This window comes from Equus quagga, chromosome 11, assembly GCF_021613505.1.
Source record: "Equus quagga isolate Etosha38 chromosome 11, UCLA_HA_Equagga_1.0, whole genome shotgun sequence".
Lineage (NCBI taxonomy): Eukaryota > Metazoa > Chordata > Mammalia > Perissodactyla > Equidae > Equus > Equus quagga.
In genome coordinates, this window is record NC_060277.1 from 66,003,946 (window position 1) to 66,029,570 (window position 25,625).

Here is a 25,625-nt window from a genome sequence, read left to right on the forward strand (position 1 = left end):
TGTTCTGGATGAAATAATTAGCGAATACCAAGAATTCTTAGTGATTTCTCAAGGAGCCCTCCCTCGGCGTCTGTTTTGATATTATCATGTTGTTGCTGTGCTCGTATATTTTTATCTCGGAGCAGGCAAGGTCTCTTAGGCAATGGCCCCTCCTGCTCCCGATATCGATATATCGTTTCTCCATCTGTGCCCCCGGGTGGCCGATGCCTGTCTTAGGTAGCCTCCCCCTGGAGGTCTTACCCGTCATTGGCTAACCGGCCTTTTCACCTCCGGGTCACAGTTTGTTGGCAAGCTTTTTCCAGTGATTATTAACCCTTCCTGTGTCAGAGGTGGCTATACTTTAAACAGTAGATACTTATTTGGGTAATTAGAACTGCAATTCTGGAGACACAGATTTAGGCAGAAACCCAAAATGTGTTCTGAGGAAGACAGAGGAGGCAAGGGTTTATAATGGCAAAAAGAGAGAAATCACACAGGTTGTTGTGCAAAATTTGTGATTGGTGCTGGCCCGATCCATTGGGTGATTCTTCTGCTTTGTGTGGCACAGACAAAGATACTTGGTGGTATTCAGGACAGATAGGCTGGAATCCTAGGATTAAGAAGTCTTTATTCACATGTCTGGCAACTTGAAGTGGATGGCTGGAAGGCTGGAGGCAGCTGAGACAGTCAACAGATGCCCTTGCACACGGCCTCTACAGCATGGTGGTCTCAGGGTAGTCAGACTTCCTAACATGGCAGTTCAGGGTCCCAGAAGCTTCAACAGAGCTTCTTTTTTTTTTTTAAAGATTTTATTTATTTCCTTTTTCTCCCCAAATCCCCGCTGTACATAGTTGTATATTCTTAGTTGTGGGTCCTTCTAGTTGTGGTATGTGGGATGCTGCCTCAGCATGGTCTGATGAGCAGTGCCATGTCCACGCCCAGCACCATGCCCAGGATTCGAACCAGCAAAACCCTGGATCGCTGAGGCAGAGAGCACGAACTTAACCACTCAGCCACGGGGCCAGCCCAACAGAGCTTCTTATGATAATCTAGCCTCAAAAGCCCCAAGCTGTCACTTCTGAAACGTTCACTGGTTGAGCAAGTCACTAAGGCCTGGGTAGATCAAGGGGAGGAGAACTAGACCCCACCTTTCAGTAGGAGGAGTAGCAAATAATGTCACTTTTACCTACCAAGGTCCTCACGAACAGTCTGTCAAATATCAAGACATAATGACAGAATGTTGGAAAACTGTAGTTAAATGGAGGAATCTGTCTGAGTTTATTTGGCCTGCCTGCAGGAGAGTGGCTACATCAGGCAGGTTCTTTTGGGTGAGAGTAAAGAGATCTATGCAGGCTATTTCAGATAGCAGAGTTTAGCAGAAGGATATCTGCACGTGGGGACACAGGCAGAACAGGAGCTCAGGAGGGGTTTCAGGACCTTGGTCCCTCAGAATTCTGGCCAGTTCTGGGAGTCTTGACATCCTGTCAAGTTATAATCAAGGCATAGTTGTCTCTGTGACTTGTTCATTAGTTACTCCACTCCTCATTCCTCTCCCCTCTGGATATCTTTTCCTGCCTATATCTTCCCCTTACCATGATCCCTTATTGCCCTGACTCCACCCTCTAGCTCTTCTCAACTTTTTTGCTTCCATCTCTGGCTGTTGAACTGTGCCATTCACTCAGCATTTCTCTGTTCAGATTTCCAAGAGAGAGCATCCAATTGACCCAACTCATCTTTTTGCACCAGGGCACATCATTGGTCATGCATCCACCAAAGGCTTGGCTGGGCTTGAGTCAGGTACCAACCCCTGATCCAGTCAGCTGGGGTTGGATGAGGACAGGGCTATGCCCCACAGAATGTGGCTGCTTAAGGGCTGCTCCCCAACAAGGGCTGTGGACGAAGTGTTTTCACTTGGGCATGACCTGGGGGTGGGCTTGGCAGCCACCCTGATTGACATGCCTAGTACAGAGATGCTGACAGAGAACCTGGAGAAAATATTTCCTTCCCTCTTCTTCCACGCATTGACTCCTCACTATCATTTGAGGAGGCTGACTATAGTGAAAGTCCTGATGGTAGTTTCTTTCTTTTTTGTAATTCAGGTGCCTGACTTAAGCTTTGATTGCCAAGGCATCCACCCCTATTAGGCATCCACTTCAAGGATGGCTATCTTGAATAGACACGTTGTCAGCCACATCACGAGATAAAGAGCCAAGCTGCCTCCCCTCACTGAGGCTCCTTGTTTTGGAGATCTTGGTTGATTTCAACAACTGACCCTTTGGGCCACTTGTTTTTTCTCTTCCCTTCACTTTAAATTCCCGCTCTTATGTTTTAAATTTGCCAGTAAAGAGTAAGCCCATGAAACCCTAGGCCCCACTGTTGACCCCAATAATAGGAGAACCCCAGCCCCACATGCATTCTCTCTCTCTTTCTCTCTCTCCCTGCGACCTCACTATTTGGCACCAGTGTGCTGTGTAATTTCCAGGTCCTGTTAGTGATAAATCTTTGGGTTTTTTTTTCAGTTTCCTGATGGGTATTGCTGAAGGGCATCTTGCAATCGTAATAAGAACTACAAGGGCCAGTCTAACCACAACATTGGTCATTGATAGGCTAAGTCTGGCACAAAACACTGACCCCCATTGATACTGGCCCTGATAACAGTTCCCCTACGTTAGACCCAGCATATATAGGGTTAAAATCAAAAGCACTCATCCCCTTTCCCTGCTTATGCCTCAGCTTCCTGGCACCAGAATCCGCCATCCACCACGGAGGCAGACGACCAAGAATATCCACCTGCAGATTCCCTTATCTCACCACCCCCCTCTCTGCAAGCAGCCTCACAAGGCCAAACACAGGCTGGTGGGAAAATGCCAACCAGCAAGGCCACAGATCCCCCTCCCTACAAGCAGCTGCATTCCTTGCCACCTCGAAAATACCTTGCCCCCCATCTTTCAGGGAGATGAGACAAATTTGAGGACTCACTCTGGTCTCCTGGCTGACGTCACCTGAAATAAAAGCTCTTTCCTTGCCATAAGCCTGGTGTTTCAGTTTTTATTTGGCCCCTCTTGTGTGGCGAGTAAAGAACCTGTGTTTGTGGCTGGTCACTGCTGGTGTGTAGGAGGGGCAATGAGGTTGAGAGTGAGGGAGGGTGAAAGAGAACCTGGTGAGGACAGCCTCATGGACACAGCCCATCAGCCCCTCTAAGACCACCTCGTTGTCCTCCTGGTGTCCGAGGCACTTCACCACTTTCTCCCCGACACCCTAAATCCTCCAGCTAGCCTGTCTTGTGCCAGACATCCTGGCTGAGCTCCATTCCTCTTCCTGGCCCCTATGTCTGGGCTCCTGAGCCACAGGAGAGCAAATAACAACTGTGCATTGTGGGGCCTCTGAAAATGTAAGGACCTCCTTTCCCCAGGGTGAACGGCCAGTTCCTCTCAGCTGTCTGGTGATTCTTTTATACATTTTCCAAACAGACAAATCCAGGTCATCCAGAATCCCAGTGAGCTTTGGCTAGTGTTGGGGGTCTGCCCTGGTGGGGAGGAAGTGGCCCTTGCCCCAGCGAAGGCTGAACTGGTCCCAGCAATGCCTGGAGGTCCCAGGCCTCTGGCCTACTTCTGCCTTTCCTGAGCATCTGTCCCCCTCCCCCATCCCTGTATGTCTCCTTTGCCTTCTTAGTCCCCTCTGGTGCTGCATGCTGGGTCCTGAAGGTCTGAGAATGCTGAACACCAGAGAGTGACTCTTTCCTCAGGGTCTCCACAACCAGGGATTCTGGGCCTGGGGAGGCTGAAGACCTAGATGATCCAGGATCCCAGAGATACACTCTCTCTCTGACCCCCGCCCTTGCCAAAGTCATCAAATCCTCACCTAACTTTCCATCCCACCCATCTTGCTATTGGCAGACACGCGGCAATGTGCCTGACAACACTGAGGACAGGAAGAGAAGCTCTTTGGCAGCCTTTCCTTCCCACCAAATGCTTATGGACTCCACCTCCTGCCTGATGCCTCAGAGAAAGAGGCTTGCCTACTGCTCTCTAAAGCTACTTCCATTTCCTCAGGGATTTGGTCCCATCAGTTTTTGCCTCTTTATTAATAGTGTAGAGTTTAAGACCTTAGGAAAATTATAATCCTGACTATCATTTAATAACTTGGTGGTCTTAGGCATGTCATACCATCTTTCTGAGCCTCAATGTTGTCATCTGTAAAATGAAGTTATGAGTGTCTGTCTGATTCATAAGGTTGTTAAGGGTATTGCATTAACTTTCACAAGTAGAGTGCTTAGTACAGTTTCTGGCACATAGGAAGCACCCAATAAAACATTGTTCCTTCCTCCCCTCAGCTCTGGTCTTGGGATGACCCATGATCAGCCAGTCCAATCACCTCAGTGTACATGGGCATTGCCCCGTGCTGGGGCACATGGGCCCAGGGAATCCACCAAGATGGAGACCTATTCTCCAAGAGTCAGGAAGGCCTCTATTCCTTGGCGGCAGTGTTGAGCATGAAGTTTGAAGTACTGGTCCTCCTCTTCCCCTTTCAGGGCCTCTTGAAGTTGGTCTGGAGGCTTTAGCTGCAGGCAATCAATGCCACTAGCAATCCCTCAGGCTTGTTTTAACTGCCCACCCTCACCCCTGCCCTGCGGAAGAGCCTGTGGAAGGAGCTCTGAGTGCCCATCCATCCTGGGATAAAGGCTAAGCCCTGGGGAAGGTGATCTCAGGGGTCATTGGGGGACCTGCCAACAACACACATGAGAGCCCAAGTGGCCCCAAATCAGACAGTATGTCGACAGCAGTAACAAGGAGGTTCTGAAGGAGGCACACGGCTTGGGGCTGAGCAGTGAGGACCAAGAGAGAGGCCTGAGGAGACAATGTGCTGGCTGGGCTGGCCAATGACAAAGAGAAGGAAGGTGAGGCAAGGTCGTAAACCGGGTGGTTGCGGATATTTATTAGCTTGAGGAGGCAGAGTAGACAGGAAAGGCCTGTGTCGAACTTGCAGTCATGAGAACATTTTAATCAAATGGATCAACATTTTCTCATGTGAAAAATTGATGAAAGTTTCAAAGTACATGACAGATAAAAGATGGGGTGTGGTGATAACCTATGTACCTGATTGTGTAACCCATACATGAAATGCACATTAATTTCTTCTGTAACAGGGTTTGAGTGAAACTTTTCCTGTGGAGACAGAATTAGAAGGAGGGCCCACAGCTGAAACTCTTAAGTACTAAGTACTCCACATTCTGAAGAGAGAAGCCAATAGATGGCTCAGCTACCCCCACCTGCACCCCCATTCCAAGGGCTTTCTGAGAGTTTCTGGAACTGGCCCTGCCATAATCTATACGCCTACTTCCCACTCCCCAGGCCACCCAGCAGAGGACGGCTGGGGAGGGAAAGAGCAGGAGTTGGGGGGTGCAACATCTGGGCTGAGGGCTACTCTTCTTCCAACAAACACCAAGCGGCGGCTCTCTGGAAGAATCATTTATGGAGACTGGGGGTGCCTTTGATGGCGAGAGAGGCATCTCACTGCTGGCTGGGTGGAAAGAACACAGAAAGAAGGAGTCACAGTGCAGGGGCCCGGGAAGAAGGAAGTGGTAGCTTCTGGCCCAGTCCCCTGTGGCCTGAGAGGATGAAGCAGAGGGCAATTCCCGTGGCTCCTTGTGAAGGAGGATGGAGGTCAGAGGGGAGGCTGAAGCTGGGTGCCCAGGCTCGCCAGGTAGCCATGGGACACACAAGGGGCTGTGGTACCCAGAGAAGGGCATAGGTGTGCCTACCACTGTTGGGCTAAAGAAAGACGGCTGCTGCTTTCTGAGGGGTTTTCAGTGATAAAGAAGGCTTGGAGGGAGCTGAACCCCAACCCCCAGGGGACCACATCCAGGATAGATCCAAATGTTGTGAGGCCCTGAAGCTTTTCCAATTTTGAAGGCCCTTTTTAACAAAAAGAAAACAAAATTGGCTAAGGGGGCTTGACAGGGGTTTGTGCAGGGCCGTGAAGTTTCAACTTTATTAGCAAGCCCATATGGGCAGGCCCCGCCTCCCCCTCCCCCAGACAACATCAGCAGCAGCTGAGCCAAAGGGAGACCAAGGGAACTGCCCCAACAGACAGCCAGTTAGGCTTCTGCTGTGTCTTCCCACTTGAAGAGTGTAGTGGAGGGGTCCCAGGATCAAATGATGCCCCATGTCCCTCCTCTCCTGAACAAGGAGCCAGACTGGAGGGAGGAGGCAGGGAGCAGTCACCCCTCCCTAGGACCCTGACAGGTGAGGCGAGGAGTGGAGCAGACATTTAGAGCAGATAGGAGATGGGAATTTTTAACTAGACTGGGCTGTTTTTTTGAGGAAGATTAGCCCTGAGCTAATTGCTGCCAATCCTCCCCTTTTTGCTGAGGAAGACTGGCCCTGAGCTAACATCCGTGCCCATCTTCCTCTACTTTATACGTGGGACGCCTACCACAGCATGGCGTGCCAAGCGGTGCCATGTCTGCACCCGGGATCCGAACCCGCGAGCCCCGGGCCTCCGAGAAGCAGAACGTGCGAACTTAACTGCTGCGCCTCCGGGCTGGCCCTAGACTGGGCTTTTGAAGGCACTGATTAGAGAAATGTAAAATGTGTTCCTGTTCAGATGCCACCAAGTCAAAACTCTTCCATAATGTGATTACACAGACATTGATTTGGAGTTTAAATCGTGCTCTTGCAGAAAAGAATCAAGGGGGCATGAAGCAGGACTGCCTGTAAGGTAAGCATCTCCAGGGCACCATTGAGAGGCACCCTGAGGCCCAGAGTCTCAACTCTTGGGTTTGCTTCCTGACCCCAAAATCTGCTGGACGTGCAGTCTTTAGCAAGTCATTTCACCGCAGGGAGCCTCAGTTTTCATGTGTATAACAATGGGTTGTGTGAGGATTAGAGACCGTGTATGGGGACATGCTTTTTAAATGGCAGGGTCAACGTTCCCTGGGAGCAGGACAGGTAAATGCTTGGAAAGCAGGCCCTTCTCTAGATCCAGGGCCAAAGACCCAGACTCAGGGGTGGGTGGTGAGGTGGAATGTCCCTGGTGGAGGTGACAAAAATGGCTTTAGTTTGAATGGGCAAGTCTCCAGACTGTGACGAATAAGAGCTGAACTGCGTGAACCTGGCTTCTCAGATATCACAGCTGTCCATCTCCCCACTTCCTCTACTCCCCTTCCCGTCCCAGAAGGGAGTGCCATCTGCCCCAACCCAAATTTCCCTGTCAAAGCCTAGTCACATTACTCACAAAGATGTTGACATCCAGCCCTGGGCTAAGTTGAGAATTCATTGTACTTTCCTTTGCATCATCTCCCCTGGGGCAGAGCGATGGATTCCTCCACCTTCTAAACACTGGCTCAGCACAAAAGTCCTGGCAAGGCTACAAGGCTGTGAACATTTTCTCACCCCAGCCCTAACCTTTCCCTGGGTTAGGGTCCCTGTAAATGGGATTTTCACAAACAGTCACAGCACAGGGGAAGGGCCTGGGATGACTCTCAGTGGAGTCAGGACTTGGGGACTGTTGTCTCTTGGCCGTTCAACCTTCTCTCCCCTTCTCCCTCCTAAGCCAGGGTTTTCCACTTTTCTTTCCTATTAAATCAGTCTAACTCTCACTGTATTCTATAATCCTTTTGAGAAATGTCGGTCAGGACAGTTTTGACTTCAAGGAACAGAAAGTACGATTTAATCTGTCTTAAGTAAAGAAAACAACTTACCCAGCTCATGGTACTCAAACAGCTGGATCTGGCTTTAGGCCCTGTGAGGTGTGGAGGCTTAAACAGTGGCGGCAAGACTTCGTCTCTGCCCATCTATTAGTTCTGCGCCTTGTCTTTGTGGTGGCAAGACCACTCAGCGTTCCATCCTCTCAGCAACCCCACAGAAAAAAGACAACTTCTTCACTAGGCTTCCAGCAACATTGCAGCACTAGCCTCTTTTGCCTGGCCCAGGTCACCTGCCTGCCCTTAAGGCAATCTCTGCGGCCACAGGGATGGAATGATTGGGCAGGACTGGATGGGGAGGTCTGGGGTCAGTTTCACCCAGTTCCACAGGGGCTGAGAATGGGGCAGGGATGGTTGCCCACCACTGAGCAGGATGGATGCTAGAAGGCAGAACAACTGATGTTCATTACAAGTTGTCATGTCAGGAACAGTGGGCCTGGGGCTGGGATAGCTGGGCTCAAAGAAAATCGATGACCAATGGGCTGGTTATCTATTGGTGGCTTTGGGATGGTCTGTCCTGTTCTAATGCCCCAGTGGCAGGCTCTTGAGGGGCTGGAGGTGGAGTGTGGGTTGTTGGTGAGTCCTGCCTGAGACCAATGGACCTCAACTTCTCCATTTGGGGACCCTGTTTCTGTAGTCCTGGACTCTGGCTTCCATGGGTCATGAGTCTTGGCCATAGACATGCTCTGCCTTTCTCTTCCTTCCTCTCTCCAGCCTACAATCAAGGGATGAGGCCACACCACCCATTTCCAGAACCTCAGAGACCCTGGTCTTTTCTAGAAGCCTGAAAGTTCTAAGGCTTTCCTGCTTGGTACCCTCAGAGCAGACCCCCTGAGCAGAGGACTTCCTGGAGGATTGTTGGCCCCAGCTCACTTCTCCCTGCTCCGGTCATCTCTAGGGTTCACCTCTCTTTGAAGCCCTCTCTGGCAATGCCAGGTTTGAACATTCCAGGGATGGGGGTGTTCAGACTACCCAGGCCAAAAGGATCACACACCATGAAATGGAAGAAACCAAACCTTCATTTCAGCCCCCACCCTCTCAGGCCCCAACATGACAGCACATAGCCTAGTGTCCACTGTACACAGTCCAGAAGATCCCAGTGAACACAGCCCACAATGCAGCATCCCAGATTCTCCAAAGGGGGGTGCCTGGGGTCCCCTGCAGGGGGGGATGGGAACAGGGCCCAGACCCTGAGGAGCAGCACAGAGAAAAGGCGCCAGGTGAGCCCCGGTTCATGATGTAGAGTCCCAGCTATGGGACTGAAGCAGCAGTAGCTGCGTGAGGTCCCTGCTTTGGCCATCATGGGTTCCAGTTACAGAGCCATCCCAAAGGCAAGGACAGCCCCAAGTGTGGGCTCCTGGCACAGGCCAGCTGGCAGAGGTAGTGTAAACACATCTGAAGGTGGGAAGTGCCTGATGACCAAGCCAGGCGCTCTCCGGGAACAACAGGGGTGAGTGGGTAGAGAGGAACCGGTCAGAGGGGAGCAGGGCTCTAGGATACTGGCTGGGCCCAGGAAAAAAGCTTCCACAGAAATGGAGGAACTGCAGAGAAAGGCAGAGAGAAACTGCTGGGCAGAGAGAAAGAGGCCACTGGGGACAGAGAGGAGACTAGGGGAGACTGAGAGAGAGGGAGAGACAGGGAGAGAAAGGGGAAGCTGAAGGGCAGAGAGGAGACGGAGGCTTAGTTTTTCCCCTTCTCTTCTCCTACCAGCTCTGTGAACTCTGGGGCAGGCAGTCCCCAAGTTCTCCTAGCTGGGGAGGAGGACGGGACTCTCCTTTACCAGGCTCCTCCCCCCTTTGAAATTGGGGCCTGGGAACAAGACCGAGTTGAGGGTATGAAAGGACCTGCTCAGCCCTGTTCACACCATTTACCCCACCTATTCCCCAGACTGGGTTTGGGCCCCATCCATCTTGCTTCTCCACCCACTCTGGTGGGTGTCTTCCCTCAGCCTGCCCACACCCTCTCAGGTCCCAACACGACAGCAGGTGGACATCATCTTGCACCCAGGTTGACTCTTCCCTGAGATTGACCTGAATCACAGGCCATTAACTACCCCGGCCCCCGCGTGGGCAGAAAGGGAAGGAGAGGGAAGGCGTGGGGTGGGGAGGGAGAGAAGAGGCAGGGGAGTAGAGCTACACCCACACAGTCAACTCCAGCCCCAGCAATTCAGAGTCTGCCCTCAATCTCTGGGCCCTAACCACAGAGCAAATCTGAAGAGAGATATTTAAGAATCTATGTAATTTAAGAAACATTTTTATGTGTGTGCATCGGGGTTTAAAAAAAATCTTTAATTCATCATCTCCAAACTCAGTTAAAAACGTTTTTTAAATTGCACTAAATTACTCACGATAGCAGCACCACCTTAGGTAACCAGAACCTACAAATGCTGGATTTTCGATTTCTAATACGTTCTCTCTCTACCTTTAGGGAGGGGAAGATCACTAAACTGGTGGTTTTCATGAGTCAGGCAACACAACCTGCAGGAGTATCTGTCATCCTAACATCAGCTACTCCAGGAGACCTGAGCTCAAATGCCTACAGGCACCAGAGAGGTACACAAAGGAAGTTCAGAAAATCTTGGTGTCTAGGACTCTGGGAGGTGGAGACAACGAGAACTGAAGAGCGAGGCCCTGGAGAAAGGGGACAGTCGCTCTTTAGTGCCAGTGGAAACTCAGCAGTTGCCCCTGTGTGGGGTTTTTGATTTCAAGAGAAGAGGGAAATTTGGTATACATTTTTAAGACGTGGTATCTCTTGATTTTTAAATGTTACCTCAAAACAAAAAACAAAACACCCCATAGGCCAAACAAAACAAGTCTTGTGGCTGGTTTCTCATCTGGCTTTTATGAAATCTTAGAGATTCTAAGATTTTAGGGATCCTAGGATTATTTAGTTCCATGATTCAGAAACTTTAATGTGCATGTAAATACTTGAGGGAACTTGTTAAAATGCAGATTGTGATTCAGTAGGTCTGGGCCTGGATTCTGCATTTCCAACAAGCTCCCCGGTGATGTCACTGCTGCTGGTCCACCAACTACATCTTGTGTAGTGAGGATTTAGTTCATCCTTCTACCTAAGAATTCCCTCTGATTGTACATGCCTGGTCAATGATGTCTCCAGTTCTGCTTGCACACCTCCAGGGACTGGATGCTCACTACCTATGGTCGCAGCCTGAGTGGCTGCAGCTTCTGCTAACTTCGGCCAGGCTCTGCAGCAATGGTGAAGGACACCCAGAGTCAAACATGCCCAGGCCTGGGATCTGGAACATCAGAGTTCCACAGAAGAAACTTCAGTTGGGGACCTATCAGGAAGGGAGTGGACACTGTTGCCAAGAAGAGTTTCTGTCCAGTTGCTTACTCAGCAGCGCTCAGTTACACAGGAGATACTACTAGTCCTGGGTGTTCTGGTTAATAAAAGTTTGGTGCAATCTGTTTACCTTCCTTTCCCCAAAGTCTTGAAACAACTTTTCTCTGCGCTTGGGCAAGCTATCTGGTTATGCCCACAGGAGAAGGAGCCAGGTTCTGACTTGTGAGGGATGGAGAAGGGAAGGAGGCTTGAGGCTAAACAGAAGCACCTGCCTCCTCAGGCCACAAGACAACCCATGCTCTCCTGGATCAGGTCTCTACCTCCTCTGGAGTTGGGGCATCCAATCCCAGATCCTCCTTCCAGGGTCCTCAAGAGGCCGTGGAAAGGGGACAATCCCCCATCCCAGCATCCCCCGATGGGCTCGGGATCACTGGGGCTGGAGGTCACATGCCCAGTGCTCCATATCCCAAGGCCAATCATCCTGAAGTCCAGCTGTCAGAGCTGGGGGGTGTGGAACCCACCTAGGCCACTCCTCATTTCGCCTTGGAGGGGAACCCAAGCCCAGAGAGTGCATGAGACTTTCCCACGGTCACACAGCTGGTTTGCAACCAGCTCCTGTAAAGGCCCAGAATCCTTTGAGGCAGAGCTGGACAGAAGCCACTGGTATTAGCCAGACTTTCAGTCACCTGTAGCAGCAACTTTCAGGAAAAGGACCTTCTGGAATCATCCTGAGGAAAAGAGGAGTGTCTCAGAGGGAAATCATGGGGAGGGGTCATGGGATTCACCTAGGAAGGGGAGGGTCATGGATCCGAGTTTCTTGAAAGAGGGTAGCAGGCAGGGCTTCTGCTCTAACAGACCTCCAGGGGCAGCAGTTACCTTGTCCTCTAGTGAATGTTGCCCCCTAGGGTTCTGTCTCTTGTGCAGTGCACAGCCTGTGAGGCCTGGGGGGGAGCCATGGTTAATGCAGTGGGGGTCAGAGGAGAGGTCACAGAAGGTCATGATTACAGGGGTTCCCATGTCTGCATTCCTGGACCACTCCAGAAATACTAAACCAGAATCCCTGCGGCTGGCGCTGCCCTCCCAGGGGAAATCCCTGGGTTTAGGATCCAGCCTGGGCTCACTGAATCAGAGAGGAATAGGGACACTGGGCTGGGATGGGAAGTTTGCAGGCAGCACTAGGCCTCAGGCTGCAGAAGAGGCTCCTGTCCGCCAGGCAGCATCTCCCGGGCCGTGTATGCAGCCCCCCAGTCTGAGGGGATATTGGCAGCTGGGCGGGAGCTGAGAGGGCAGCACCTGTAGGGACCGGGCTTCACTTTCCGGAGAACTGGCCCGGCCTCGCCTTCTCCAGCTTTTGGCGCCGCTCCGGGGGAATCTCCTGCAGGCTGATGCCGTGGTTGCTGGCCCTGAGGGGAAGGGGGCGGCAGCCTCAGAAAGGGGGAATTGCGGCCGGGAGGGCAGGGCCCAGGTCATCTCTACTTCACGCCGGCGACGTCGAATACAGGGTGGGAGGCAGGGAGAAGGGGTCCACCCGTGCTGTGCCCCGTAACACGCCCTGCCCGCCCATGCCGGCTCCTCACCCCGGTTGCAGGTCAGGCGGTTTGGGGATAGGCTTGTTGAAGCCGCGTCTACCCACTAGCCAGTACGTGTCCTCGACGCCCTTGCCCTGGGGAGGCAGGGGGACGGAGGACTTAGCGGGACTGGGGTGAAGAAGGTGGATCTGCAGGTCGCAGCGAAACCTGGAGACTTGGCGTGCCCCTCGCCAGAGCTGTCGCCCAGCAGGGGGCGGGGCCCGGCCTCACCTTCAGCTCCGTGCGGCCTCGCACCTCCACCTGGAAGCCCTCATCCAGAGCGCGAAGAATCCGCACAGTGCTCATGTTCACGTGGATGCGGTAAGCTGGGACAACGGGGAACGCCGTGAGCTCGGGACTCCCCTCCCGCAGACCCCCTCCCAGGCCGTTACCCCATCGGGCTGCGCGACGTCGCCCTACCCCTCCCGCCTCGGTCACACTCACGCAGACCGGTGGACTCCATGCGCGAGGCAGTGTTCACCGTGTCCCCAAACAGGCAGTACCGCGGCATGGTGAGGCCCACCACGCCCGCCACGCACGGGCCTGCGGAGATGCGCGGGGTCGGCGGGCGGGGCTGGGCTGAAGCTGGCCGTGCCTGGCGTCTGGGCGGCACCTAGGGCCTTGGGGGACTTCAGCACCCCATACTCTCCACCAGCTCCCCAAAGAAACACTCTCAAGTGTACCCTCTTATATTACGATGGGGTGTCTGCTACGCAAAGGAGGCTTCAAGACAAGTCCCCTCTCCCACCCACCCCACGAGTTTGCCTCCTGTGTAGGAAATATGGAGCCGGCCCCAAAGAGGGAGATGGGGTGGTGCCCCGAAGGGCCGGGGCTTACCCGAGTGCAGGCCGATACGGATGCGCACGGGCACCTCGGGCATGTGGCGCATGCGAAAGGACCCCACAGCACTGAGGATGTCCAACGCCATATTTGCGATCTCTGCCGCGTGCCGCTGCCCATTGCGCTGGGGCAGCCCCGAGGCCACCATATAGGCGTCCCCAATTGTCTCCACCTGGGGGAAGGGTTGTGTAAATTCACTACTAAACACCTCTCTCGCCCAAAGTGATTGTCCCTTGTCAGGAGGCCTAAACTGGGGTTAATACAGAGATTCTGGGGAGCCCTCCAGCTGTGGAACTGAGCTGGGGACTGGCAGAAGAGATAAGGTATAAGAGGACTGGAAAAGGGGCTTGGGCTGGCGGCCTGGGGCAGGTGGCTGAGCAAAAAGGGCTGAGCTGGAGGCTGGTAAAGCTGAAGGAGGGCTTGCCTCCCACACACCCCACCTTGTAGACATCGTGGGAGCCAATGATGGCATCAAACAGCGTGTAGAGGTCATTGAGCAGGTCTACCACTTCGATGGGCTCACTCATGGCTGAGATGGTGGTGAAACCCACGATGTCACTAAAGTACAGTGTCACCTCCTCAAAGTACTCGGGCTCCACAGGTGTCCCCATCTTCAGGGCTTCAGCCACAGACCTAGGGATGGCAGGCCATGAGATCACCTGGAGTCTGGCTGGATTCCAGCTGCCCTCCTCACCCACTTCCCCCTGGCACCCACGGAGGCAGCATCTGCGTCAGCAGGCGGTCTGTCTTCTGCTTTTCCAGCTCCAGTTCCTCTGTGCGCTCCCGGATCAGGTCCTCCAGGTTACTAGAGTACTGTTCCAGCATCCGCAGCATTGAGTCGATGATGTTCGTCTTCCGGCCCTTGTTTATGCTCTTGAACTGGGAGGAGGAGGAAGCTGGTGGGGCTGCTGAGGACCTGGGCTGTCATGCCCCTCTCATGGGGTGTACTATGCCTGATCCTTTCCCCTCCATCCATCTTCTACTCATTAAGCCCTGCTGGGGTGCTGGGCACTGTGTTTGCAGACATTATCAGGAGGCATATGGGAAATGGGGGTTCCAAGAGGTTAGCTGTTTTCAGCTGGTAATTGATAGGACACTGGAACCAGTCCAGCTTTGGGCCCCCAGAGCAAGGGTCTTTCTGCCACAATAGGCTGAGCATATACTTGATTCTCAATAAATGTTGTTTGAATTGAATAGAATATTTCTCTTACCCAGAGCTCTGTCTCTTGCTCCAAAGGCCTCCACAGCTCCCATTCTAACTCCACCCCCACCAAACCCCCAGTCCTCAGGCTACCCCTTGGGAAGTAGACGGGAAGGTCAGAGGTCCTGCCAGCCTGCCTTCCTGCAGCCTCCGCAGGTTGCTGACAAGTGGCCAGCGGAGCCTTTGCCCAATCCCAGCCCCTGACCAGGTCAAAGGTGCGGTCCATGGAAGGCCGAAGGTCCGGCTGCTCTGCCCAGCACTGTTTCATCAGCTGGATGCACTCCATGGGTGCCTGGTCCATGGACACCGAGGGCCGACACAGCGGTGGGGGGCTCTGCAACCTCTGCACCACTTCTGGAGGCATGAGGAGACCATCAGAGGGGGTGCTCCAGAGCAGAAGCCACCTCTGACTCTGGCCTGATTGTTGAAGCCCAAGATGAGGGGACTGGAAGGGGGCCCTTTAATCAGAGCTTCAATAAGTAGTGGAGTGTAGTGTGGAGGGGGGTTGCTGCAAGTAACAAGAGGATCCTGAACCGTGTGGGACGGGGGACAGTAAGACATGACAGGCAAAGAGATGAATATTTATTGAATATAAGAAAAGTGAGAGGGTGATCAAGTAGCTTGCCAAGTCCTATAGATGATAAGTATATATGGATTTGCACCAGATGCGACTGCTGTCTTTCCCCTCCCCACCTTACCCTGCTGCCTCCCTGGAGCCCCTAAGAACCAGAGATGAGCCTGCTCTGTCAGCTGGGGGGGGGGGGGGGGCAGGTTTGGTCCAGGATCAGGACAGAGGAAACCTCTGAGGTCTGGGCACAGAAGCCCACCCCCTCCCATCCTGATGCTTGGCTCTCCACTGCCCTGCTGCTTCAGACCCCAGCTTTAAGGGAGGCCCACATAATTAAACTCATCATCCCGCGTTAGGGAAAAGAGGGAGGCTGGCTCTGGCATGGCTCTGCCTAACATCTGGGTGCCTTTCTGGTCCTAACGTTATGCGAGGGGCGTCCCTACCCTCGGGAGTCAGCTCCAGCATGGCGTAGGGGGTGCTGCGGCACACGACCTCCTGAATGATGATGCCCAGGCTGAAGACATCGCCGGCCAGCGTTCCCTGGCGCTCCAGGGCTGGGTCCCGAAGCAGCTCTGGGGCTGTCCAAAGCTGGTCTGGGGATGGGAAAGGGGGCATGCGCACTTCTGCCTTGGGGGAGCTGGGGACAGACCCCCACTCTCCCCGGAAAACCCAGGCTCGCACCCGCTCACCAAGCCCCCAGTCTGAGTCTGGCCCTGCATCCTGCAGCTATCACCAAGAGAAACTACCAGAAACCCAAAGCCTGTCTCTGAGAAAGCCAGGCCCTCACAAATAGGCCCTGCCCTTCAGACAAAGCGGCACCCAGGGAAGACTCCGTCCCTTGGGCACAAGCCCCGCCCTTAGGCAAAGCCCCACTTAGAGCCGACTCGAGAGCAAGGACGGGGCTCCGCCCCTCAGGCGCAATTCCTGCCCCCTAAGAAGCCCCCGCTGCCCACCCCCCCCCCACAGAGGTCACAAGACCTTTTCCATAGCAGGAGTGGCGTCCTGTGGATGTGGGATGGCAAGAGTGTGAGGGCGGAGGGAGGGAGGGGCTCTTGAAATGATGGGGATCCCGGGGGGATGCTCGTCCGCGCTGCAGGCAACCGGGAAATCCTACCCTCCGCGCTGGGAGGCTCCGGTAACACCTTCTGCGCTTCCAGCAGTCGCCCGTGGCCGTGGTCGGTGACTTTAAGCACGAACCTCCCGTCCACCACGCAGTTCCGTGACTTCAGCCGCCCGTGAGCCACGCCTCGATGGTGCAAATACCTCATTCCCTGGCAGGGGTCGGGTAAGAGGCAGCCTGACCCCGCGCCGTTCCCTTGCCCTCTCCTCCCTCCCACCCCTCCCACCCCTCCTTCCACCCCACACACCTTGATGAGGTCCAGTAGGAGGGAGGACTTGAACATCCAGTCCAGCTTTATGTCTCTCTGGGCGAGGAGGTCGTGGAGGGAGCCCCGGGCACAGTGCTCTGAGACCACAGCCAGCATGCCTTCCCTGGGAGCCGCGGCGCCGCTGCTTCCCCCCGCCAGGAAAAGCCCCAGGTAGAGAGCCACGTTCTCGTGCCGGAGCTCCCGGAGCTGAGAGGGGCAAAGTTAACAGGCATGTTCTGTCCTGGGGGCCACGTGGGGAGGGCGCTGTTATTCAGGTCTGGTTTCAAGTATCCAAATTCGGAAGATGGGATAAAAAAGGTAAATGGAAATGACTTCTCTCTCTGGGAAAGACAACATGATCAAAGGCCACTGTTCTCATGCTGAGTATGGTTTAGCTGCATGTTAGGGATGAAGAGACAACCTTGCACTGGTAGTCAGGACCCAGGCAGGTTCTGATTTAGTAACCGTAAGACTTGGAACTGCCGAGGGTCTTCAGGGAAAACACGTTGTGAAGGAGAAGCACCACCCCTCTTCCCTTCTGATGTAACAGCCTTTGCGGGGAGAGCCAAGGAGAAGCTGCCTTGCTTTCAAGAAACACCAGAAACGGCTTGTGTCAGTGTCTCAGCAGGCCCTCTGGCGGCTTCGCTTGGTTACAGCATTGAGTCAGACATGTCTGAGGCTCCCATCCTTCCCAGCTTCTGAAGGAGGGACTGAGCAGCCAAGCTGTGGTCCCAGAGGAGCCATCAACAAAGTCACACCCACTCCACAGGACTGAGCACCCTCACAATCCGGGCATGCTGGGCAAAAGGGAGCTAGCAGGTGACCGGCCGCCTTTTCTAGCTTTTCTTTTGTCCACATGCCCGGTAAGGGGCTCCTTTCCATTTTAAACACTTGCTGTTAAATGGTGATTTAGTCCATTGACCCATACAGGTAGTCTATTTAAGTCATTCTGCAGCTGTGGTCAAGAGCTCCTGTGGAGATGTCAGGAAAGGAAGGAGCCCTTCCTTCCTGTTGGGGGGAATAAGGCATTAAGGTTGGAAGGACCAAAGTAAGCCAGTTTATGGCCTCCTTGCCAACTTTCCACTTCACTCAGTATGTATCACCTAGGCCATTCTGTGCACAGAACTGGAAACCCACTTTTTGTCTTCTATCATTCACTCAGCAAACATTCATTGAGTCTCTCTAGTGTTCCAGACACTGTGCTGGGTGCCGGAAATACAATGGAGGGGGCAAGGGGAAGCCCTAACTCAGCTTACAGACAAGCGAGGAAGGCAGATAAGAAATAAGCACAGAGATGAACATACAATTACAAAAATTATGATAAGAACATCAAAGGATAGAACTAGCGTTATGAGCAAGCATAATGGGAAACCTGCTTTAGAGAGGAGGGGACACTTTACTGAGACCTTCTTGTTCTCTCCCACATTGGAGCCTAGCTCTGTGCCCAGTTGCAAAGAGAAGGCAAGGAGGGAGGAGATGATGGCCACCCCACACCACACATCACAAGCCCAGCTCTCACCTTAGAGAAGGCTGTCTTGGTTGCTGGGCGGATAGCGATGTGCTGATCCCCTGGGAATTTCTTCAGCCAAACCCAGTCTCCCTGGAGCAGAGAGATGGGAGTAGGGAATTCAATTCCTTCAAACCCCATGATGCAAGGAGCCCAAGAGCCCCCACATTTTCATTGGCCCACTGCCCCAGGACACATCTTCCTATGAAAGAGAGCATCAAGAGCAAGGGCTTTGGTGTCTTCCAGTGCACTGCCAGCTGAGTGAGAGCCAGCCCTAGGTGAGAGAGATGCAGAAGGCCTGTATGGCTGTCCTCACCACCCCAGATGTGCTCACCAACGGTTCTATTAAGCAAGCTGTTACCACCACAAATGTCATTGAAATCACAACTCATCACCATCTGTTGCCATGCGAGAGCACTGTGCTAGGAGTCAGGAGTCTGGGTAGATCAGTCTTTATTATAGACTAACTGTGAAGTGTAGGCAGCTCCCCTCCGGGCTGTGGGCCTCGCTGTCCTCAGCTGTTGGCAAGGCCAGTTCATGGGCATGCCACCTGTGCGGTCAAACAGGGCCCCATGCTCACAAGAGCCTGAGCTTGGCTCAATGATCCACTGTTGTCATCTTGAAAGAACAGGGGGCTCTTCATTTTTATTTTGTCCGAGACCTTGAAATTATGTGGCTGCCCTTGTCATTTGATAAAGTATCTGGACTAGAAGGCAATTTAGGGGGTTTGGTACTGACTCCTAAAGAGCATTTGGAAATAAACGTGGAGACGTTTTTAATTGTCAAAAGAACTGAGGGCTGTGTTTAGTGCACAGAGGCAGAGACAAAAGACACTAAACATCCTTCAAGTCACAGGGTAGTCCCATACAATGAAGAACAACCTGCCCAAAATGACAACAGTGCCCCTGTGAGAAATGGCCGTGATGGCCTCTAGCGGACGTCCCAGGAGCCTCTGCATTCTCGCAGTGACCTAACATTCAGGAGCTCTAAACCTCCACTCCTGAGCTCACTCTCAGTGCTCCCTGAATCTGTTCTCACTGTCTCCACCCATCCCACCACATTCAGATTTGCTGACCCCATAGTTAGTGTCCTAATGCCCTTTTGTGACTTTCTTCTTCCCCTCTAAGGTTTGTTCCTGAGTCTGATCTGAGTTGGGTGGAAATGCTGGGTGGGGCCAAGACTTGGGCCTGGCTGGAGTTGGGGAGAGCCCCGTCTGGAAACTCCCCTTCCTGAACAATCCATGTTCTGGAAATGTCCTTTTTGTGACCATGAGACCACATCCCAGATGCCCCTCTGCCCCGGTGTTTCCAGGGAGGCCTGTGCCCTTCAGTAACCTGAAGGCTTGGATCATTGAGGGGGCAGGGCTAGGGATTCCCAACAGGGCCAGAGATGGCCTCAGTGGCCAACATGCTCCCTACTAGCTTGAACCTTCGGCCTCTGAGCCACTGTGATTGGCCTTAGAGGAGCCCTCACCTGGATGACGGCTAAGGGAAAATCCTGGGGCTGGGTGGATTCCCAGATGCTCCCCTAAGGAATCCATCACCTCTCCCTAGATTCTGTTCTGGGCTCCCATCCCCATTTCCTGGAGCCTGCAGGATATGACATTACTGCTACCTCCCTAGAGAGGTTGCCTCCTCTGTGCCCCCAACCTGAGCGTCCCTTCTCTCCCTGCCCCTCCAGGAAGAGAGCTCAGCCTGGGTGGGGTCAGGCTCACCTCATAGAGGCCAATGTTGGAGCTATCCATGGGCTGGCTGGGGACGCTGCGAATGTCTGACACGCTGCGGGCAGCCAGACTCGATCGACTCCCCTGGATCACCTAGGAGGGTAGAGGTCAATGCAAGGGCTCAAAATATACTGTGGGGTCAGAGTCCTGGGTTGAGGTCAGGCTGGGTTCTGGGGATTAAAGAGGGGAGGGGAAGGAATCTTAATTAGGGAAGGTGATAATGACATCACTTCCCAAGTGCACAGCACTTTACAGCTTATAAGACAAACATATTCATTTTCTTGTTGGAGTTTCAACTGCCCCAGGAAAGCAGTCAGCACAGGGCTCTTATCCTCATTGTGCACACGAGGGTGCTGATCCCCAGAGCTCAGACCTAGGACAGAACCAGGACAGAGACCAGGCCTTCCCAGGTAGGGGCTGGAGTGAGGCTGGCCCAGGAAGGGGACCAGATATACAGGGGAGGATATACAGGGGAGCTATACAGCTGAATCCTCATTCCCTGCCTCCCCCACCTTTCGAGAGCTGCCCCCCTGAGGGTGGAGGAAGGTGATGTCGTCCAGAGTCAGGATGATCTTGTTGGGGCCGGAGGCCATTTGGATGTGAAGGAGCCGGTGCCTGGTAGGGGAAGGAGGTCATCTCCCCAAAGGAGACCAAGTCCATGAGAAGAAGCCAGCAGGGGATGATTTTGGCTCAGGGGCGGGCTGCTGTCCCCAAACCGGACATCCCCTGGGACTCTGCCAGCCCTCCAGGATCCATCCCCTTTTCCCCCTCCAAAAAATCCTGCCTTCTTCTACTCTTGAGTGAGCCCAGCCTGCTGTCTTTGCTGCACAGTTGCATTTCTGGCAGGTAAAGAACCAAGCTCACCTCCTACCTACCTCACTCCCCTACTCACCTCACATAATGGGCCAGGAAGACCCCTGCCAGCCCCATCCCAACGGCCAGGAGGAAGCCGATAAAGACGAGGCGGGGCTCCACTCCTAGAGAGGCAGTGAGAGGAGGGACGCTGAGGACTGTAGCCGAGGGGAGGCGCCCTCTCTAGAGAGGCAAGCAATCTCGTCAAAGGGGGATGGGAGCCCGGAACAGGATCTAGGGAAAGGCCACGCGTTCAGCAAAGGGAGTGTCTGGGAATGCTGGAAAGGTTCCCAGAGAGCTTTTGGGGCTCCACAAGAGAGGAGTCCTGCACAAGCCAGAGGTCTGAGGAGGACCTGGAAGGGCCTCTAAGAGGAGTTACAGGTCGAGAGTTCACTCTCAGCACTATGGGAGGGTCCACGGCGACTGTCCCAGTCGGGGCTGGGGTGCTCGCCCTCACCTCCGTTGCAGATGTCGTCTGGGTCAAACCAGCACCAGGGGTCCGGCCCAGGCCCCCGTCCCCCTCTAGGAAAATGCACCGGGGTCCCAGCCGACCAGAGGGAGCCTCGGGTGGGGTCCAGCATATATGTGGCGAACAGCCGGTCCCCCGCCGCATCCGTGTCCAGCAGCACAAACTGGGGCTCCTCGGCTCCTCCCAGGGCCCCGCAGAAGCCGGGGACCTGAGCATCCCCGACGTGGTGGGCCACGGCTGCTCCGGACACCCAGCTGCCACCTGCAGCTGCCCGCGCCCTCGCCACGCCCCCTGCCAACAAGTAGACCGCGTCGTAGATGGTGCCGAAGAGTGGGGATACCTGGGGAAGGAGAGTAGGGGGCTCAGGGTTTGGGGTCACTACCCATAAACAGACCGGGACTCCCTGGCCCCGCCTATCCGTTCACTGAGCGCTTTGGGCCCTTCAAGCCCTTCAAGGCCGGTGTGTGTTCACTGTGCCCACCTCCTAGTTAGAGGTTCCCCAAGCCCCTGCCCCGTAGCTATCTCTTCCTCTCTCTCCATTGGCTATCCCACTCCTTTTCCCCACTGACTTCTCTTCTTTTTAGGATCATTAAGCTTCTCTCGGCTTCGGCTAATTCTAACTCTCCATCACCTACAGCCCCTCTCTTCCCTTTCCTGCTGGTTTCTCTGCATATATTTTTTAAAAACTTTTTAAAAATTGAGCAATAATTGACATATAACATTATATTAGTTTCAGGTGTACAATATAATGACTTGATATTTGTATATATCGCAAAATGATCAATATGATCCCTACATATATTTTTACTACTCTCATTATCTACTATTCACCTAAAAGCCTCTTTCCCATCTTTTCGTTGGCTTCTATTTTCTATTTCCCCTTCTTTTCATTTCCCACCTGATCTAATGGAGCCTCTCTGTCATTCCCAGTTCCCATCTCTCACAGCGAAGCACTAGGGAGATATCAGTGTACAAGATGGAGTCCCTGTCCGGAGGCCTCTTTCGTCTAGTGGAGGAAATAGGCAGGGATGCTAAAGCAGTGCACTGAATGGGGGTGGGGAGCGGTAACTGGAGGAGCTTCAGAGACAGGAAACAGGACTCCAACCCAGGCTAGCAGAAGAGGAGAGGCTTCCGGAAGTGACCATCCCTCGGGGGATGAGTCAGAATTATCTGGGGGAGGGTAGGGACAGTACACCCAGCAACACAGATATAAAAGAGGAGGACACATTTAGGAAACCCAAAGTAGCTCACTCTGGCTGAAGTTCAAAAAAGAAGGAAGAGAGGAAGACAGGAGACCTGGTGAAGCCATGTGAAGAGACCTGCATCTATGCAGGGTGAGGAGGTGGCTTTGAACAGGGGTGTGACATTGTCAGATTTGTCAGATTTCTGAAGTTCTGACTGTTGATCTGATTGTTGGGTGGAGAAAGGCCTGGGGCAGCTGAGAGTTGAAGCAGAGACCACCTGAGAGATTTTGTTTGGAGATGTGGGCCAGAGGTGCTATGGCCTGAACTAGGGCAGTGACAAGGAGAATGGAGGAAGTGGATGGATGCTAATGACCTTTAGGAAGTAAAAGTGACAGGACTTGATGTCTGGATGTAGGGGCAAAAGGTTAGAGGAATCAAGGGTGACTCCCAGGGGTCTCACCTGGGCAGCTGAGTGGAAGGCTGTGCTACTTACTGAGAACTGAAAAGTTTCTTTCTCCACTTTCTCCATCTTCCCTCATCCCATCTCACCATGGTTCCTAACTCTTGTTCTTTTATTTTCCCATCCGTTCTCCCCATTGGCTACCCCAAATCCTCTTGAGGGAGACTGGGGGCACTTATGGGGAATATTTCAACCCCCCTTGGTTCACAGTCCTCTCTCATGTGCTCCCCTTTGAGAAGGGCCTTTGTGGTGGTTAGTTTACTGCCCACTGGCATCTAAATTCCCTTCTATCTTAGTGGTTCCTATCTTCCCTTTTGTGAATGAGGTGGAGCTAGATGGTCTGAACTGAGATTCTGGGTTCTCAGGGAATCCTGGGGACTAACTGGATGCTGGGAATAAGCTGTGGATCTAAATGATTACAGAAGCCCCTGGCTCCACCTAGGGACTTCTCACACCTAGGGACTTCTACTTCTCACAAGCTGGCAAGGCCCTCCAAAAGAGAAGACCCCTAGATGAAACCCCAGAGCAAACACCTCTGAACTGAATGAAGGTTGGGTCTGCATCCTCCCTCCTTCCTGCTCTCTTAGGAATACCAGCTGTGTACTACAGACTGTATGTTTTGGTGGTGCTGGAAGCAGGTGTACTTTTAAGTTGGCTGCAAAAGATGTTTCAGTGTAAAGTTCATTTGAGTTTACTCCTTGGTGTTGGGCTCGAGGGGTCTCATGCCTACTCTCTAGAAGCAATCCTAACACACTAAGATTTCCCAAGCAAGACCACAGCCTCTACATTACCCAGGAAACTCCGGAGCAGCTAGAGCTAGTTATTCTCTCCCTGTTGGCATCCTCCTCCTCTCTCCCGTCTCTCCATTCTCCTCTCGTTCCATTGGCTCTATCCACTTCTCCTCCCATTGCCTCCTCCCTCCTCTCCCCTTTGGCTATCCCAGCTCTCCTCCTCTTTTCCCTCCTCCCTGGTCCCTCTACCTGCTGCAGATTGAGGTCAGAGGGCAGCTCCTGGTGCTCTTGGGCCCTGCGCAGGCTGTCCAGCACGCTGCCTCCCGGGGGACAGTGGCGCGTGAGGGTGAGCACCGCATCATGGGCCCTGCGAAGCTGGGAGTTGTTGGCAAGTACCGCCAAGGCCTCCGGGCCTGGGGACAAGGCGTAGTGGAGCGTGTCAAAGGGCAGGAAGACCAGGGAGCCATCAGCCAGGCCCAGCTCCTCTGCAGCCTCCAGTAGGCAGCGCTGCTCCTCGCCGCCCAGCAGCACGGAGTGCATCACCATGATCACTGCTGCGGACGCAGAGACTCGGCTCACCGCCCCGTCCCACTACCCTCGGCACCGCTGACCTCCCCGCACCCTACAGGGGAGCCTACCTCTGACTCTGGGCCCGTCCCGGACCCTCCTCAGGGCCTCCCGGGCCCCAGATAGGTCCGAGGGCTCCATGGAAGTCACTAGGGCAACGGGCAGCCCCCGGGCCCTGAGTGCGGTGGACAGTGCGCGTCCCGCCTCCACCCACAGGTCCTGGGGGGCGGTGACCAAGGCCACATGCGCCCAGCGGAACTCGCGAAGGAGGGCGTAGAGGGCGTCCGCCGCAGGTGTCACGGCCGGAGCCGTGGTGCCCGCCGCTCGCGTCCCAGGGCAGCCCCAGGGCACCAGCGTGACCCCCGCCTCTTGGGCTAGTAGCTCGGCCGGCCGGCAGGCTGCAGGGTTCACGGGACCCACGAGGCCGGAGACGCGGGCCAGCGCGGAGGACACCGCCCCCAGCGAGCCTGGCGTCCGGCACGGCTCGGGCAGCAGCGCCACCTCGAAGCGGGGCCCGCCTTCTAGGGCAGGGTCGTGGTTCAGGCGGGCGGCGGCCAGGCGGGCGGCCAGCTCCGGGCGGGCGCGGGCAAAGATGGGGTCGCAGGCCCAGGGCCCCAGCACCCCGACTCTGAATACGGCGGAGAGGACGGAGGGCGGCAGGAGAAGCAGCAGCAGCAGGAGCCGGAGCCGAGGCCAGGGCCGGGGCAGGGTCCGGAGAAGGCCGGGCGGAGACCGAGCCCACCGCGCGGGGGCGCAGAGCCGGGGGTCGGGAAGCCCACCGGCAAGGAGGGCGCAGGCGGTCATTGCCGGCTTCTGGGAGCATAAACAGAACAGGATGAGCGGAGGAGACCCCCTAGAACTCTCTCTGCAACCCCTAGTTTCTCAGAGCCCGTTAACCCGTGGTGTGTCTCCACTTCCACATCCCCCTCTCCAGGCTTGGACAACTATATGGAGTCAGGGGTATAGCCTGGAAGAACCCCCTGCTTTGCTATGCTTCCAGCTTCCCCCTTATCTGCCCTTCCCCCCGCATCAGAGCCGTCGGGGGTCAGTGAGGACACGCCCCACGCCCTTCCGTGGTCTCTCCCGGGCAAAAGGCACCTGGAATCCGCGAGGAGGGACCTTTGTCACTCACCGGAAAGTCCGGAGCTCGGGCCCAGGGCTGGGGTGAGGGGTCACAGGGCCGCTCCTGCTTCTGACGCCCTCCCACAGGTCTCCTTTGCCAGGGCCCAGGGCGGGGGGTGTGGGAACAGCAGGCCAGAGGGCTTAATCTCTCCAAGCTGATTAGGGTCTCTTAATCAGGCAGGGAGGGGCTGGTGGAGGATGGGGCTCCCTGGGGTGGGATCCATCCTGGCTTCCAGGCAGCCAGCCAGCCAGATTCTTTCCCCTCCATGCAGCACCCCCGCCCACACTCCCGGCCCCCAACTCCCAGCATAAAAGCAGCTGCAGGTCCCCCTTTCAGGCTGCTGCCACACTACCCTGCTCAGCCTAGAAAGCAAAAAGATGTGCCCATGGACGCTTCTGGGTGATCAGTCTTAGGGTAAGAGTTCTCTTGGTCCCATTCCCTCCAATCTTGTTTCTAGTTCTTTCAGCCAAGTCCAAAC

The 25,625-nt window shown here is 54.3% G+C and overlaps 1 protein-coding gene across 1 annotated transcript; it reads right to left on the reverse strand.

Moving 5' to 3' along the window:
* Positions 1–10,032: 10,032 nt before the first annotated feature.
* On the reverse strand, positions 10,033–25,001 carry GUCY2D (guanylate cyclase 2D, retinal). The gene is made up of 19 exons (XM_046676747.1): positions 24,096–25,001; positions 23,707–24,011; positions 21,071–21,422; positions 20,654–20,738; positions 20,274–20,376; positions 19,753–19,854; positions 18,051–18,131; positions 16,532–16,738; positions 16,279–16,435; positions 15,608–15,757; positions 14,802–14,950; positions 14,111–14,274; positions 13,836–14,028; positions 13,393–13,567; positions 13,000–13,098; positions 12,787–12,881; positions 12,565–12,650; positions 12,281–12,390; positions 10,033–11,715 (listed from the first exon to the last, which is right to left on the reverse strand). The coding sequence occupies exons 1-18, from the start codon at positions 24,826–24,828 to the stop codon at positions 12,297–12,299; spliced, it is 3,330 nt and encodes a 1,109-aa protein (XP_046532703.1). The 5' UTR covers positions 24,829–25,001; the 3' UTR covers positions 10,033–11,715; positions 12,281–12,296.
* Between the last annotated feature and the right edge of the window lie 624 nt (positions 25,002–25,625).